At 36.4% G+C, this 16,768-nt stretch overlaps 1 protein-coding gene across 4 annotated transcripts in view; it reads right to left on the bottom strand.

Annotated features, from left to right (window-relative positions):
- Positions 1 to 16,768, bottom strand: part of AKAP9 (A-kinase anchoring protein 9) — a 110,600-nt gene that overhangs the window by 13,387 nt on the left and 80,445 nt on the right. For all 4 annotated transcript variants that reach the window (XM_032180991.1, XM_032180992.1, XM_032180993.1 and 1 more), the window contains 13 exons: positions 15,458 to 15,690; positions 14,082 to 14,201; positions 10,976 to 11,152; positions 10,744 to 10,848; positions 10,157 to 10,309; positions 9,704 to 9,883; positions 6,290 to 7,378; positions 5,141 to 5,287; positions 4,253 to 4,753; positions 3,754 to 3,817; positions 2,849 to 2,967; positions 1,929 to 2,120; positions 254 to 445 (listed from right to left, as the gene is read on the bottom strand). In XM_032180991.1, coding sequence (XP_032036882.1) covers positions 254 to 445; positions 1,929 to 2,120; positions 2,849 to 2,967; positions 3,754 to 3,817; positions 4,253 to 4,753; positions 5,141 to 5,287; positions 6,290 to 7,378; positions 9,704 to 9,883; positions 10,157 to 10,309; positions 10,744 to 10,848; positions 10,976 to 11,152; positions 14,082 to 14,201; positions 15,458 to 15,690 — 3,272 coding nt within the window. The remainder of the gene's footprint in view (positions 1 to 253; positions 446 to 1,928; positions 2,121 to 2,848; positions 2,968 to 3,753; positions 3,818 to 4,252; positions 4,754 to 5,140; positions 5,288 to 6,289; positions 7,379 to 9,703; positions 9,884 to 10,156; positions 10,310 to 10,743; positions 10,849 to 10,975; positions 11,153 to 14,081; positions 14,202 to 15,457; positions 15,691 to 16,768) is intronic.

Genomic DNA, 16,768 nt, shown 5'->3' with positions numbered 1-16,768 from the left:
AAATCACACTCAGTACAACTATTTTTAATTCAAATTTATCTCTGAAGGTTGTATTTTTTTATATAGCTTGTGCATCCAAAAACTTTTCTTAGTAAATAATTCTCTTCTTCCTACAAGGCATCCCTTTTTTTTTTTTTCCACCCATTTGATGTCACAGCTACTATTAATATATATATTTTTGAGTGATATATACATTAAAAATTCAAGAACTAAAAGACATAAACAAGCCTCAACATAAAAATACTTTAGTCACCTGCTCTTGTAGTCTATGCTCTAACTGATTCATCAACATCACTGCATCTCTTGTGCCTTCAAGTTCCGCAAGTTCAGTTTGAAACACAGCAAGAAGAACATTCTGTTCCCTCACAAAAACCTGTTGAATGGCACGCAGGAGTTCTCCTCGCCAGTCTGAGTCACCTTCAGGAGATTCTGAACTTGCATAAATCTACAACAAAATATAATTCCAATTTCAACATTTAACAGAACTGAAAGACTACACCAGGAATAGATATGCTATCATCTATGCAAAGTGTGGGTTTTCACTGGAATATTGAGCATCTCTGGCAATGTCTCTGTCCTGGTTTCAGTTAGCACAGAATTAATTTTCTTCCTAGTAGCTGGTGGAATGCTGTGTTTTGGCTTAGAATGAGAAGAGTGCTGATAACACCCCGATGCTTTAATTGTTGCAGAGCAGTGCTTATACTAAGCCAAGGACATCTCAGCCTTTGCTCTGTCCTGCCAACGGGCAGGCTGGGGGGTGCAGTAAGAGCTGGGAGGGGACAGACCCAGGACAGGTGACCCAAACTAGCCAAAGGGGTATTCCATACCATCTGACGTCATGCTAAACAATATATAGGGGTGGCTAGCCGGGGGGAGGGGGCCGGACTGCTCGGGGTTAGGCTGGGCATCGGTCAGCGGGTGGTGAGCAATTGCATTGTGCATCACTTGTTTGTACATACTATTATTACTTTCGTATTATCACCATTGTATCATCATTATTATTATTGTTATTATTATTTTTGTTATTTTTTTTTTTCCTGTCTTATTAAACTGTCTTTATCTCAACTCACGGGCTTCACTTTCCATTTCTCTCCCCCGTCCCAGAGAGGGAGGGGGGAGGGTGAGCGAACGGCTGCGTGGTGTTTAGCTGCCGGTCGGGTTAAACCACGACAGCCTCTCATTCGTAAAATGGATACATTTTATTGCACACATTGATTTCTTCTGCATGTGCAAATGCTCAGCTTCATGAAACTTGTACCTGCGTTTTAGATGGGAGTAATTTAGTTTTTATAAATGAAAACAGCCCCATATAGTTATTATACATGCCACTGTATCACACTATCTCACTATCATTTTAGTTTTCATAATGTTGCATGTACGTACATTCTGTTTCTAGACTCGTACAGAGCTATGTGGTAGTGGGCAGATACTGTGTATGAATATTTAATTTCATAATGATGTAAAGTTGATCTCTGTACTGCCCCCCCTTCCACTTTGCATGTTGAAGAGAATGCAGAAGTAATGGAAACTACCAACATATAACTGAAAGTCTACAGGTTTGCAAGTCCCAGTAAGTCCCTGATTAATATTAAATTTTGTTTTATATTTTAAGCAATTACTTTCTTCTCTTTTCTCTCACTACGGTATCATTTAACAGCTACTGGAAACATGCTTTCAAAATAGAATTATTTTTTAAAAGGTCATTCTGTAAGGTCAAAACCAATTGATGCATAGAAGAACAAATGCAAACTGTAATTAAAGGTGTATCTTACTAACAGAAAGTACAACATGCAGTTTTACTGCACATTCCTGAAATCTTGCCTTGTAGTAATGTATTTGTACTATTTAAAGCTGAATTATCAATGTGCTTTACATAAGGTTCTTATAAATTAGTTTTGATTTAGAAAGACTCATGATATTGTTTATACCTCAGCATCTCTATGAAGTTGCATTTTTGAAATCAGGTCTTTCAGAGATGAAATGGTGCTTAGAAAAGCTTTCCTTTCCTCAAGCCAAGAATCTGGTCCTTGCTTAGGAGGTGACATCTCTCTCTCACCATACGGAAACTCAGTGAGAGACAGCACCTGTACGCCTTCATGATGGACTGCTCTCAGCAAACCCTACAATAATACAAAAAGAAATAGGTCGTGTCAGCTTTAACAATAATGGTATTTCATACATATTGGAATACTGGTACTTTCTGCATTGATCCGTATAAGGAAACTACTTATGTTTCCTCATATCAATAACAGAAATCTCACTCAGTTCTATATTAGTCAAGCAGTGGAACAAAGTTCTGTAAAGCTTTCAGGCAAGCTTTGCAATTCATTTTTTGAAATTACAATTAAGCTAGGTATGATTTGTTGGAAAAGGTTCATCTTTTTTTTTTTCCCCCCAATATAATTAAAAGCACGATATCTTTATTGTTTATAATACACAAATTATTTTTATTTTGTAATATAGATATTATTCTACACCTATAATTATAGAACCTATATAATTGTGTAATAGATTATCATGGCATTATTACAAATACACAAGAAATACAACACTTTATAATAAGAGTTAAATTTCACGTATCTATAACTGAGAACAAGCCTACAGCTACAGCTGATGTTTAACAATCTAACATGAAATTCTGAGAAAGATTCCATGTTAAATGAAATGGTATATCACTGCGTATCAAATGAAATGTGTATCACTTCTAAACATTTGAAAATGTATTTAAATAGCAAACACTTTACAAATCATCTAAAAGACTCACTACTCACTAATTAAGCAGTAAGTAAGCTTAGCTTTTTGTACTGTCACTCTTGTTCCACAGTGAAAATGATCAGCCCTATTTTACCTTAATTTTTTGGGGAAGTAAATCCGTTGAAGTTTCACCTTCATCTATTCCTTCAGATATTGTGTCAGATCCCTGGGTCTGAGCAAGATACATTCCTTGACTCCAGTCTGAACTGGAGTCTAAAATAAAAGGAGAGAAAAACATTAAAGCAGGATTACTGTGAAACTTTGAAGAACAGACATCAAAAAAATTTTTTTTTTCATTTTGTTATAACAGGAGGTTGCATGTCACCACAGCCGATTCTAAGCCTGAAGACTACCTGTTTCATAGTTTTTCTTTTTCAGTTTCAAAGCAGTGACAGCAAAAAAACAACAAACCAAACAACAAACAAAAGCCTAAAAACCCCTCCAAAATGTGAAACTTTAAAATCCTAGTTTACTTTTAAAAGAAAGCAACTTATTTGCACAAATGCACCTGTTAAATGACCCTTCTTAATATGCTTAGTTTTTGCCTATTAAAAGGATCATATTAATCATTTCTACTGCTGACTGACAGCCCGTACCCGTCATCAACTCTCATTGCCATGGAGTTATAGCTTTGAATTCATCAAGACATGATGAAGCTATGCTGAAGAGATGCTGCAATATGTAAGAAGAATATAGAAACTCCAACTGGAAGAAAAAAATTAGCATCTGACACCTTGACTCAACACATCTTGAACTGAAAGATTGCTGAAAATTGGGTCAATCGTGTCATTTTTCTTCTGTAACAGTTCAATAGAAATTGTATGCTCAGTGCCTTTTTTTTTTTTTTTTTTTAAAGTGTGATAGGGTTCAGCTTTGATAGGGGGAGTAGTTTCTTTTGTTACTTACAACACAAACTCTTCGACAGCAAACTTAGTACTGAAAAAGCAGATTTAATTTATAATGGTGACCATCTGAAATCTAAAAAACCAAACTTCTTACCACTAGAACCTCCATCTCTAGCTTGATACGGTGGAGAACGCACTAATCCAGAAATTGGGATACCCTGTATTTAGAAAAGAGAACAGTCAAACCTTGGATCACCTCACACCCACTCCCAGTAAGGGTGCTAATTCACAAGAGCATGGAATTACACGACTGTTTCTTTTTAGTTTCCCCTGCAACAAAAGTAATCAAGATGGAGACTAGAAAGATGGTGTTCGGTAGTGTGACCTACACTTGCCCCTGATTCACAGGGCAGGCCACGTTCAAGACAGTAGCACAAGGAAGCATCTGATAGTCAAACAGATTCCCAAACTTAAATTGTTGAGGAAGTGGTTCAAAATCTCTCCCTAGGCCGTGGAAACATCAGAACACTTAAAGCCCTTATATTAATGAGGATTAACGGTGGTTCACACTTAGACTTAAAATGGGAATTTCTGTAGCAGGAAGAAAAGCAGAAAACAAGGTAGTTCAAATGGACGTAAAATAGGATGCATACCTCTTTAGCTCGTAGAGTCTCTATGACTTCCTTCAAAGCATTACATTCATCAGTTAATACTTGCACTGCAACAAACTTGTCTCTTTTTAATGCTTCAGATTCAGAGATATGCCTCGTCTCCATGTCCATGATTTCAGCAGCATGGAGTTCTTGCATTTGGTCAATTTTTTCATTAAATTCTCTTATGATCTCTGCAATCTCTTCTGAAGAACATCCACTTTGCAAGTCAATTTGAATTTCTGCATTTTTAACAAGCGTTGGCGAAGTTTCAATATAGCTGTTCATCTCCACATTCTTGTCTGTCTGTGAAGATGCGCTTTTGCTAATCTGAGTAGACTCACTCAACAAATCACACATTATTTCTGCATCTTTTTTGCTTTCAGTTTTTGCCATTTCCTTGCCCTTTCTCACATAATTTGCAAGCTTCTCTTCTACTTGAACTAGCTTCTCTTTGACTTTGCACAGATCTTCTTGAAGATGTACCAGACTTGCTTCTTTTACCTGTAAATATGGAGAATCTGAGTTGCAGTCATGAAATACTTCGAAATATACAAAATATAAACAGTTGTGAAATCTATACAAATTGCAACTCAGTTTAGTCCTATTTTGAAGTGACTATGACACACGGTAACAAGTCTCATCTCTGATAAATACAGCTCTGGATCCACTGTTGCATTATAGTGGACTGTAAAGCTCTCTACTTTGGCATTAAATGTTGCTTAGATCTACAGCATCAGCTCTATTCCACTGACTGTAGGTACTGAGTAATCATTTTTCTTAGTGGCACGCTCTGTTAAAGATTTAAAAAAATCTAGCAAGCATAACGGCTATTATAAATCCTGTATAATCATTTGCTTTAAATATGTTATAGAACAATCTGGTTCTTACTGATAGTTGTTGCTGAAGTTTTTCTGCCTCTTCTCTGTAACCGCTCAGCTCTTCCTTAGCAGCAGCTGCCTCTTCTTTAACTTTCTCTAGTTCAAGATCATTACTAAGTACATTTTCTTTTTGACTTTCCGTGAGGTGTTCTCCTACCTACATGGTAGCACAAGATATGGAAAATGGTTAAAAGAAATCTTACAAAGAAGCACTGATCACTTTCACATTGATTTACTAAAGCCACAAATGAAAACACCCTTAGGGAAAACAAATGTATGTTACTTAGCTTAATACATATTCTAAAAACTAATACCAGAAGATCATTTTCCTAGATTAACTCCCCACAAATTGGTTACATGTGAGAGAAAAAAACATCTTCTGACAGCTTACTGCAAGCAGAAATGGGCTAGACCATCCAGAAAGCATGGGGAGGAAGGTAAACACCCATGAGAAATGATGTCTGATTATAATTGAATTGAGACGTATGACATTCATTCCACCTGCATTTTGATGAAAGGTCTTTGAACCCTTCCTGATCCAGCACTGGGTTTCTTTTGACTTAGGATTTTCATCAACCAAGTCCATGTTTTTTTTAATTAAAAGCTGCTATCGGGCACAGTCAACTGTGAAGGTTTTAAAATCAGAAGCAACATACCCAGTATTGGATGGATGTACTCTGGTGAAAGTTACCAATGGGAAATGTATTTGGAATCAAGGAATGAAAGCAAGCAAAAGTAAACCAGAATGAAAATGTACATAAACAGACAAACAAAAATGTTCAGACAAATTGCCATCACTCCCTTATCCATTCTGAACCTTCTCCTAGAAGGTTTTAAACATTTTGATTTTTGTCTCTCTACCTCCTTGCCATATAAGTGTAATTCACTCCATTACATGTCAGTTCAAAGTAGGAATATGAAAACCCATGTTCAAAATTCAAAATCAATTAATGCAAAATGGAAATCGATAGTAGAGTTCACCTGAAATAACATCTTTTTCTTCTTTGCAACCCCTCTGCAATAACAGAGAAATGAACATCTATACCACACAGCGGAAAACTGTTCCTAATTTTGTTAAGAAGTTTTTCATTCAATATAGTTCATACAAAAAAAATGATTTTAGTGAAAACAAGCCAAAAGAAAAATGGTTTGTAATTACCAGATTTGTCTGTGTTCCTTCTTGCTTAATGTATTTCTGAATCTCTCTTCTGTGTTTCTCTTGAACCTCTTCTAGTAATTGCTGAAGCTCTATTAGTCTTTCTTCTTTCAATTTAGCTTCCTTTTGTGAAATTTTTACATTTTCTTTTTCTAGCTCCAAGTTATGATTTACCTTTGCCAGCTGGTCTTCCATCTCACTAAGCCTCTGTGTTAAGAGTGATAATTTTGATTCCATTTCATTTTCAGTTATGCTACTCAAGCCCTCCATTTGGGGATTCTTGCTTGCTTCCTCGACATGTTTTGAAGCTTCCTGAATTTCCTGCATGAATTTCCCTTGCTCTTGAACTGCATTTAGCTGAACCTGACTCACAAGAGCAGCTGCAACTTTTTCCACTAGTGTTTTCTCTAGTTCTACTATCTTATTTTTAAGTGCTTCTTTTTCAGCTCTGCCTTGCTCTTTCAGGTCTTTTATTTCACTGTAGGATTGGCACAGTTCTGTATCTTTTTCCTTAATGCATGCCTGAAGCTGCTGCAGTTGTACCTCCATCTTGCTAATGGTGACCCTTGTATTTTCATCTGAAGACCTGAGCTGGGTTTGATCTGGCAATTCTATCATCTCACTTGAGCCTTCATCCACTTTCTCAGTTTTCCCATTGCTCCTGTCTTCTGTTTTTTCCTTGTCACTTTTCATCAGTGCACATTTATACTTCTCTGTTACTCCTTCATGTTCTTTTTTTAACATGTTTATTTCTTGCTTTAGCTGGTTCATTTGTAACTTAGTTTCCTCAAGCTCATTCTTTGTTCGAGATGCTTCTACAGTAATATTTTCTACTTGCTTCTCCAAAGCTTCTTTTTCTGCTATAACTGTTTCAAGTGTATGTTTCAGACTGTCAGCATCCTCATGAAAAGCAGCACTGTCTGCAGGTATTTTTTGTTCAATATTTGCCAGTTCCTGCTGAAGCTTGTCAATTACGTCATTCAGCTGCTCTATTTCCTCATCATTTTTTTTCTTCACACGTTCTTGATCACTTTTCAGACATTCTACCTGGGCTTCAAGCTCCCGTATATGCTCATTTTGCTCTTCAAGAACCTGAAAAAATGAAGAATAAAAATATTAGTAATAGGTAATTATTAAACTTTCTGTTAAATCCAGTTCCAGAACTTCATGGCAACAGTTTAATCACAATTTACAATGTCTTGTAAAAGAAAATATGTCACCAGTGAACTTCGTCTCTTGTAAAGCTCTATGAGAATAAAGACATCTTCACACAGGATTAATAAAGTAGCCTGTGAACTCTATTTGTAGGTGTGGAAGTATCAAATGAAGTGAAAGCATTCATAATACTCAGATGTATGCTGAATACAACAGGTTATCAGATTCCAATAGAACAAGTTTTGAAAAATTCATTAAAAAACTTGCTTGTTAAATTGTGATGGGAGTAACATCTCATTAGAGCGTAGAAGAATACTGAAAAATCATTTAGAAAGTCAGAATAAAGACAGAGCAGATTACAAGTAGCAAGAATCTAAGAAATTAAGTGTATACGTTAAGAGAATGTCTAGGTATCTGAAATGAACAGTGCTTATAAACTAGAAAGGAAAAAAGCAGAAGGAAAAGTGTCAAGAATATTCTGAAAGGGAGAGTATAGAATGAAATCACTTATGACACATTATGTGATACCTTATGGTACCTAAAATAGCTAAGAACAGTAGAAGTTTTTTTTGTTTGTTTGTTTGTTTTTTACAAATATTATGAAGGAAAAAAAAAGATGACAACTAAATTTATTACTAAAGTAGCTGTGTTTTTTCCCTTTATCTCTCAGCATTTCATTAGATTTAGTTAGTTATACAATAAAATGACTTTGTAATAGTTATAATACATTTAAGAATAAATGAAAAAAACGACCACATAAAACAGAATGGCTAATTTGCCAACCAAGAACGTATCTTTAAAACTCCAGAGACTGAAGGAAGCTCAAAACCACTAAAGAAAATGTGAACAAGGCATTGGTTTCAGAAGAAAAGATCCTGCTGATTGTAATCCAGTGATTGTAACAGTTTCTGTTCTTCGTAACATAATGGCGTAAAGGGCCACATAAGGCAAATACAGCAATTAAAAGAAAAGCACTTTGTGGCATGAAGATGTATACAGGATTAGGAAAGGGATTAATTAAGGATGATCTATTCTTTTTTTTTAATGCTGATATCATAACCAAGCCAACAGTAATTATTTAATGTCCTGGAAAATATGACTGAGTAAGAAGATGAAATTAAGAAAATGGAACTTCACACTCCAGGAAAAGAACCAATCATTAAAATGAATTATAACTAAATCCTGGGTATTTTCCTCTAGACAAGGAATGTAATGGTCATTGTATAAAGCAGAATAATTCTAGATTCTTGAAACATGATCTTTCCTAAATTCATTTCAAAGTTTTGTCATTATTCACTGAGGTTCATTACAAGTAAAAATAGCACAGGAAAAACTTGGTTAAATTATCCAGCTCAGTCAGACACATTGAATTCACTGAAAGTGTTCTGGTAAACATTTAAAAAAAAAATCATGTTTAATATGGTAATGTCGTGGTTCCGCAAAATTTTTCCACTGAGGAGATCTAATGTTTTTTCTACAGAACTTGACATTGGAGGCTTGTTTCTGCTATCACTTATAGCAACACAAAATATGTAGTATATCCATTAAAATCAAATGGATTAAATCTGTATAAAATAGAAGCAAGCCATTAGAAGATGAAGCTTATTTTCATAAAAATATATAATTGAGAAGATAAGAAAACTACAGGTGTTAAATCTTAGTAAATAAGGTAAGAATGAATCTGTTTCTTTCTTGCTCTTTTTTTTTTTTTTTTTTTTTAAATAGAGCACAGCATACTGTTTGCACATCCACCACATTTCAAACTGGATTGGATGTATGTCATCATACATTGGTACGATGTCAAAGTATTTACATAAACTTACAAAAATAAACTGCTAAAAACACCTGTAAGCACAGGTCCAGCAGGTGTCACCGAAACAACACCGTGAGTAAGTCATTGCAGGGAAGATGATACAATGAATGATGAAATTCAGTTCAGCTACCTACACATAACTATGTTCAGAAGTATTAGAAGAATAAAGAACGAAGAATGTAAGACAGAAACTGAAGGAGAAATAAGGGAGAAAAATAAAGAGAAAGCAAGTAAAAAGTATCCATAGTAAAAAAAAAAAAAAAAAAAAAAAGAGACAGAAGAGGAAAAAGAGAATAGCATCAAAGCACTTTTGGATACTGAAGCATTCTAATTTTTAAATTAAAGCAGCAACAGAAGATACTGTGATTGATGGAGGGGAAGGAGATTTATTATTATTAAAGCTAGCAATGTAACATGGGACTCTGAAAAAAGATTTCAAAAGTATGTACTTTGTTGTCAGTTGTGCCTTCAAGTTGCTGTTGCAGTTTTGCAATTTGTTCATGAAGATGATCTATTTCCTGCTCCTTTTCTTGCATGATGTGAGTGAGTCTCCCAGCCACTAAATGATGGTCCTTTATGGTGGCATCCTCAGATTTCTGCATAGCTAGTCCCAGTATTTCCATTTCATCCTACCAAAAACCAAACCAAAATAAAACAAAAACAACCCCAAACCATTTATAGCTGTAACATAACATTTTCTGCATATTCTTGTATGAGTATTTAGGATACAGGAGGAACAAGCTGCATGGAATGAGAATTAATTATATCAGCTTTTTAGTATTTTGCAAGTTGAACTTCAAAATGCTCAAGAACAAGCAAATACAGCATCTTGGCATTTTCTAATAATTTGTTTCTGGGGAGAAGAGAATATAAAGCCGTAGGCTTCCCTGTTACACTATTACCTTAAATAATTTGTTTTCTTGTTCAAGTTCTTGCAAGTGTGTAGTGGACTCCTTTCGCTGAATTTCTAGTTGCATATGCAATTGCTGAACTTCTTCATTTTTATTTTCTAGCTCCTCTCGAAACTGCTCCAGTTGTTCTTCAAGGTTTGTGACCTGTTTCCAAAACAAATGGTAAAAAATGAATAGACAGCCATACCAAAAATTAAATGCCATAATTTTCAAGTGCAATGTTAACTGTAAACCAGTCTGATAGGTAGAAACAATAGAATGAGTACTCAGTGACATTCTGAGTCTTTAAACTGAATGTAATTTTAAAACCCATTAAAAAGCTGAAATTACTATGAACTTTTTCTTCACTGGGCTGCATTTTGATTCCAGAAACACCCTCTGCTTACTTAACTCATAAGCATTAACATAGATGATAACAATTATCACGGCTCAGAAGAGGAATTTTGAACAGGTGTTTCATCTGGTTAAAAAATTCATCTGTATAGTTTGCTGTACTCAACAGAAAGCAAAAACTGTCAGTCAAAAATATCAGACTGATATTATCACAGGAAACGTGGAACATTGCACAGATATCTTACCTCCTTTTCCTTTCTGTCCACAGCTTCTCGTTCAGCTTGTAGCTGTATTTCAAGAGGTAATTCTCCCTTTACTATGATGGTGCCAAATTGTTTCCTTTCCTCCACCTTTAAAAATAAATCAAATTTAGTAATGTTACTTGCTTAAAAATAAACAAATCAAAAGGATATACTGCCTTGTTCTTGAAAAAATAAAAAAGGAGTAAACACGTGGTAATTTTAGACCTAGAAATACCTTTTGCAAGTTGTCTGCACTGATAATTAAGGCTTGTTCCAGTTCTCTTATTCTGCATTCTAATTTCTCAATTTCTTCATTTCGCTCTTGTACATCTCGCTGAAGTTGCTCTTTAGAAAGCAAAAGTTCACTGCATTTGTCTGTTTTTTCTTTTAGATGGTTGGTTAGCTGTTCAACCTAATGACAATATGGCAAGAAGATTAATATATTGTAGCAGATTGGGAGGGTTTGCTAGCAGTACTAACAGCACTCATTTTTTATAGAGAAAAAAAATCCTTTTTTTTCATGTAATGAAAATCCACCTGTTTAGGTTATAGAGGATGCACAATCAGGATATTGTAGTGCTATATCCAACAAACACATTTTCAAAGAAGTTATGTGCAATACCACCTGCTCTCTAGATCTGTGTCTTTCCAAAGCCTTCAATGCCATCTAGTCATTAAAAGACAAATAGCATGGCATCCTTATGCACTGTGCTATCAAGACAATTCTAACATCTTATGCACGTAAGTCTATAGGGCACAGTGTGATTCATCCAAGGGTACTCAAAGAGCTGGCTGATGTCATTGCAGGACTTTTCTCAATTATTTTTCTGTGGTCTTGGGAATCTGGAGAGGTCCCAGTCAACTGGAAGCTGGCAAATGTTGTCCCAGTTTTCAAGCAGGGTAAGAAAGAAGACCCTGGTAATTACAGGCCAGTCAGTCTCACTTCAACGACTAGTAAAATTATGGAGAAGATTATTCTGGGAGTTACTGAAAAACACTAAAAAGACAATGCAGTCACTGATCATAGCCAATGTCGGTTCATGAGGGCAAAATCCTGTTTAACTAACTTAATTTGCTTTTGTGACAACGCTACCCATGTAATTGACCAAGGAAAACCAGCAGGCATGATCTTTCTCGATTTCAGCACAGGTTTTGATACTATTTCTCACAGTACCCTTCTGGACAAAATGTCCAGCATACAGCTATATAAATACCTAATATGATGGGTGAACAATATGCTGATGGGTGGGGCTCAAAAGGTTATAGTAAATGGGATTACATCAGGCTGGCAGCCAATCATTAGTAGGGTTTCCCAGGGCTCCATTTTAGGGCCAGATCTCTTTCATGTGTTTATAAATGGTCTGGATGTTCAAATGAATGCTAATTAAGCTTGCAGATGATACTAAATTATGAGATGACATCAAATCTCTTAAGGGCAGACAGGCCTCGCAGAGAGAGCTTGACAAATTAAAGGACTGGGCAATCACCAATTGTATGAAATTTAAAAAAAAAAGCAAGTGCCAGATTCCGTAAGTGGGCCTGGGTAATCCTAAATGCACAGACTGGAGGACGAAAGGCTGGAGGAGAAGCCCCATGGAAAGGGATCTGGGTGTTGTGTTTGATGGCAAGTTGAATACGAGACAGCGGTGTGCCCTGTCGGCAAAATGGCCAGCCGTACCCTGGGGTGCCTCAGGCACAGCATGGCTACCTGGTCGAGGGAGGGGATTGTCCTGCTCTGCTCTGTGCTGGTGCAGCCTCACCATGAGCACTGTGTGCACTCCTGGGCACCACAGTATGAGAAAGACATAAAACTGTTAGAGAGTGTCCAAAGGAGGGCTACAAAGGTGGTGAAGGGTCTGGAGGGGAAGACATATGAGGAGTGGCTGAGGGCTCAGGGTTTGTTCAGCCCCGACCAGAGCAGGCTGAGGAGAGGCCTCATGGCGGCCTGCAGCTCCCTCACGAGGGGAGCGGAGGGGCAGGCGCTGAGCTCTGCTCTCTGGGGACAGCGACAGGACCCGAGGGGACGGCATGGAGCTGGGACAGGGGAGGGTCAGGCTGGGGGTTAGGGAGAGGTTCTGCACCCAGAGGGTGGTCGGGCACCAGGACAGGCTACTAGGGAAGCGGTCATGGCACCGAGCCTGCAGAGTTCGAGAAGTGTTTGGACAATGTTCTCAGCTCTTTCACTTGATTTTGGTTGGTCCTTTGTGGAGCCAGGAGTTGGACTTAATGATCCTTGTGGATCCTTCTAATTTAGGATCTTCTGTGATTTTATGATTCTGTGATCTAAGGATGGAATATCCTGAACCCTAAGGTGAAGATGCTGTTTACTACTTTGAGGAGTATCATAGTATTAAAAAATCCATGACAAAATGATTTGAAATAAGGAGTTGGTTAGTGACATGGAGACATGCTACAGCTCACTTAGTCCTTAATATCAAAGAGAATTGCTATACTTCAGTCTGAAGGAAAAAGACTTTTTGTTTTCTTGCTGGGTTTGTTAAATAGGACCAAACAGATGTGATGGATTATATTGTTTCACTTCATACAGGAGACAAAGCATCCAAAGAATGCACTCTGAATCTCAGTAAATCATGCTTATGGCTCAGAAACAATGTATTCAAGAGTAACTTAAGTTGCAGAGATAGGGACTTGCAGCATAACTGGGGAGGTTCAAGCGTGCACAGAGAGCACTACTACATCTCAGGTGCTTCAACCTTGGTAATTCAATTCCTTCAGTGATGTATCTGTGCTATGAAAAATGGTGTCACAACACAATTTAAGAACATGTTAAATTGCCAAAGTAGTCCTGACTGTTTCCGCAGACTTTTGAAAACAGAATGAACTTTCTAAATTAAGATATACAAAAGATACAAAGTCTCCGTATATCTATTAGTAAAAAAAAACAATCCCAATAAACCCCAAAACACAGGTTCAGCCCTGCCCTCCAGCACTTTCATCTTTAGGGATATACTTTACTGACTTGTAAATGGATGCAGATTAGGTACACCATAAAATAGATAACAGTCATAGAATCATAAAATAATTTAGGTTGGAAAAGATCAAGTCCAACTATTAACCTAGCACTGCCAAATCCACCCCTGAACCATGTCCCTAAGAACCACATCCACAAATCTTTTGAATACCTCTGGGAACGGTGACCCAATCACCTCTCCAGGTAGCCTGCTCCAATGCCCCATATCCCCTTCAGCAGAGAATTCCTTCCTAATATCCAACCTAAACCTCACCTGGTGCAACTTGAGGCCTTTTCCTCTTGTCCTACAAACAGCCAGGTGTCATTTTGTCATATATATTCACTGAGTACAAGTAATAAAGTGTCTTACCTCTCTGCTTTGATGTTCATTGACAGGCTGACTCCTTTGTGGAACCTTCAGCTGTTGTTCCAGCTTCTGTATCTCTTGCTGGAACACATCTCTTTCATGTTCTCTGTCAACTGCTTGCTCCTGAAAGTTAAGGAATCGTGGACACACCATTTGATTTTAAAATCTACCAAAATTAAGTCTATTATTACTTCTTATTTCTGGTAAGATGAGGAAACAGTATGCCAATGGTTTTAATGTAGCAGAACCGCATGCAACTATGATTTTAAAAAGTTCTTTCAGATTGTGAAATATTTTTATTTAGGAAATAATACACAAGTGGTAGCATCCAGTAAAGGATCCCTTTAGAAGTCTGTCTGGTTTTACAATGTCATCAGATGCATTAAACTAGCTGAAGTATCTGATAAAAAGAGGAATGCTTCTGACAAGCAAACGTTTTGCAGAAATCCAGCAAACTGGAATAAAACATCAGCCTTGACAAGTTGCAGATTATAAGTTAAAAAAATAAATAAAATCATCTGCCCTTTCAGGGTAAACAGAAGATTTCTAATTCTGCTAATAAAAATGACTGCTCATCTTAGTAGTCCCTGATTCTCCAGTTCATGTTATTGATAATCCCAAACCATACCGAGTTTATGAATATGACACTTGTAACAGGAATTTTAACTTCTGAATCTACTCTTACACTGAAACAAGTGTTCCATAATAAAAAAAAAATAAAATAACCTTGACCTGAAGAAAATGAAATACGGCAAACACAATTGTACTAAGCAGTATGTGGAGAAGATCTTTCCTTTAATACAGCTTAGTAACAGTGCAGAGGTGGTGTTACACTGTTATATTTATTGAGTATGAAATTATTTCACTCTCCTAGTTATTAAAGAGTTGATTGAGAAGGCACAGAAATAATGGTATAAGACACTTAGAAGGAAAAAATGGGAAAAGGAGGAGTCAGGATGATGGTGTTTGTTGAAAAACAGGTACTGTTTAGAACAAAATCACTGAGACAGCCTGTAGGCAGGTAGAAACACTGTACATTAAAGAGGCAACTGCCACTGTAAACGTGGACTGGCTGGGAGGTGTAGCTTAATAACAAGAGAGAGATTCTTACAAAAGAAATGAAAGTAGTCTATAAAAGAAATTTAGAAAAATTACACTTCCATTTTCCAAGCACAACTGAAGCCGAGTACTTAATTCCAAAAGATCTCACTGAAACTCCCAACTATTAAAAACATAGAAATTCCACAAGGATTGTTGCAAATGAAATCACAAAAATGTATGTATTTGCTTCAAGTCTGACAATAGGAACGTTTGCTGCTGAAGCAAACCTCAGCATGTGCCCACCCACTTTCATGAAACAAGCCTTCTACCATACTTACATCAAGGAATTTTCTTGTTTTCTCAAGTTGCTTCTCCAAAGCCTGGTTTTGCTGCCTTAAGTCCATTAGTTCTGCATTTTTTTCTTGTTCTAGCTCGATAAAACGGTTCACTTGCTCTTCCAAGTCTATTTCCAAGACTTTCACTTGCTTCTGAAGGTCATCGTATTCTTTTTCAGCTTGACGCTGTACTTCAATTTTTTCTTTCATTAGCTTTTCTGTTTCCTCCAGTAATTCTGGTTATAATAAAATCATCATACACTACTTTTAGATACAAATAGTTAAAGTTATGAAGAAAAACCACTCCCCAAGGTTGTATGTATCCATGCTGTAGTCTGCAGAAGGACATGAACTGGTTTGGGTTTTTACTATTTTATTTTATTTTTTTTAGAAAATGTATTTTCTTCTGAGAAATAATCAAGAGAACCACTACAGCAAATTCATACTAGAAGTACTATCCTTTAGATAGTCTTCAGAGAACTGCTAGTGAAGTGGCATCAGATCATTTCTCCACTCAAGTTTCATACAAATTAAAAAGTCCTTGCATAAGTGGCACAGAAAAGAAAAATGCTTTGATTCAAACTGCAGCTAGTCAGCAAAAGGGTTAACAATAATCCTCTTCATTAATCAATCCTCTTCTCTTCGTTATCATGCTTAAAATCAATCTCCTCCCACTCCTTGTCATTTAATGTGGTTCATATAAATATTTTGAAGAAAATTCTGAAACACTTAGCAAGGTTGCCAGGCAGAGAGGGAAATTACTGACCCATAACGGGACCTTTGTAAAATCAATGACTGCATGCACAATTTTGTTTCCTCATGAAAGTGCTGGCACATACATAGTAAAGCCCCAAACCACTCTATTAAGATTCTTAAGCCACAGCCCATTGAATACATATTAACAAACCGTTAAGGCATCCCTTGAGGTAAAATCCAAACTGTAAAGTGCAATTACATTTGGAGAATCTTTAAACCACGATTGATAATTAGACAGAATACAATTTACTTTCACTATAGAAGAAATACCCTTTAGGCACCATCATCTTACATCATATTTAACCAATTCTCTTTTTTGGGTAACTGTTATATGTCAATATAACACAGCGTTTAGTTATCATAATGAATGACTTCACTATATTTGGAAATAAAAAGAAAAAAACACATACAAAAATATCCCTGCAATACCATCTAAGTATATGTAATTCATAGGTGAATAAGATGATGGTTATTCATGAATTTGCTTATTATGCTTAGAAATTGTAGAAATGTTGTTAGCGAAACATAAAATTGAGTATGAAATACAACATCAAAGCT

This window comes from Aythya fuligula, chromosome 2 (genome assembly GCF_009819795.1).
Source record: "Aythya fuligula isolate bAytFul2 chromosome 2, bAytFul2.pri, whole genome shotgun sequence".
Classification (NCBI taxonomy): domain Eukaryota; kingdom Metazoa; phylum Chordata; class Aves; order Anseriformes; family Anatidae; genus Aythya; species Aythya fuligula.
The sequence above is the reverse complement of the archived record's forward strand: the minus strand, read 5'-3'. Positions and strand labels throughout refer to the sequence as shown.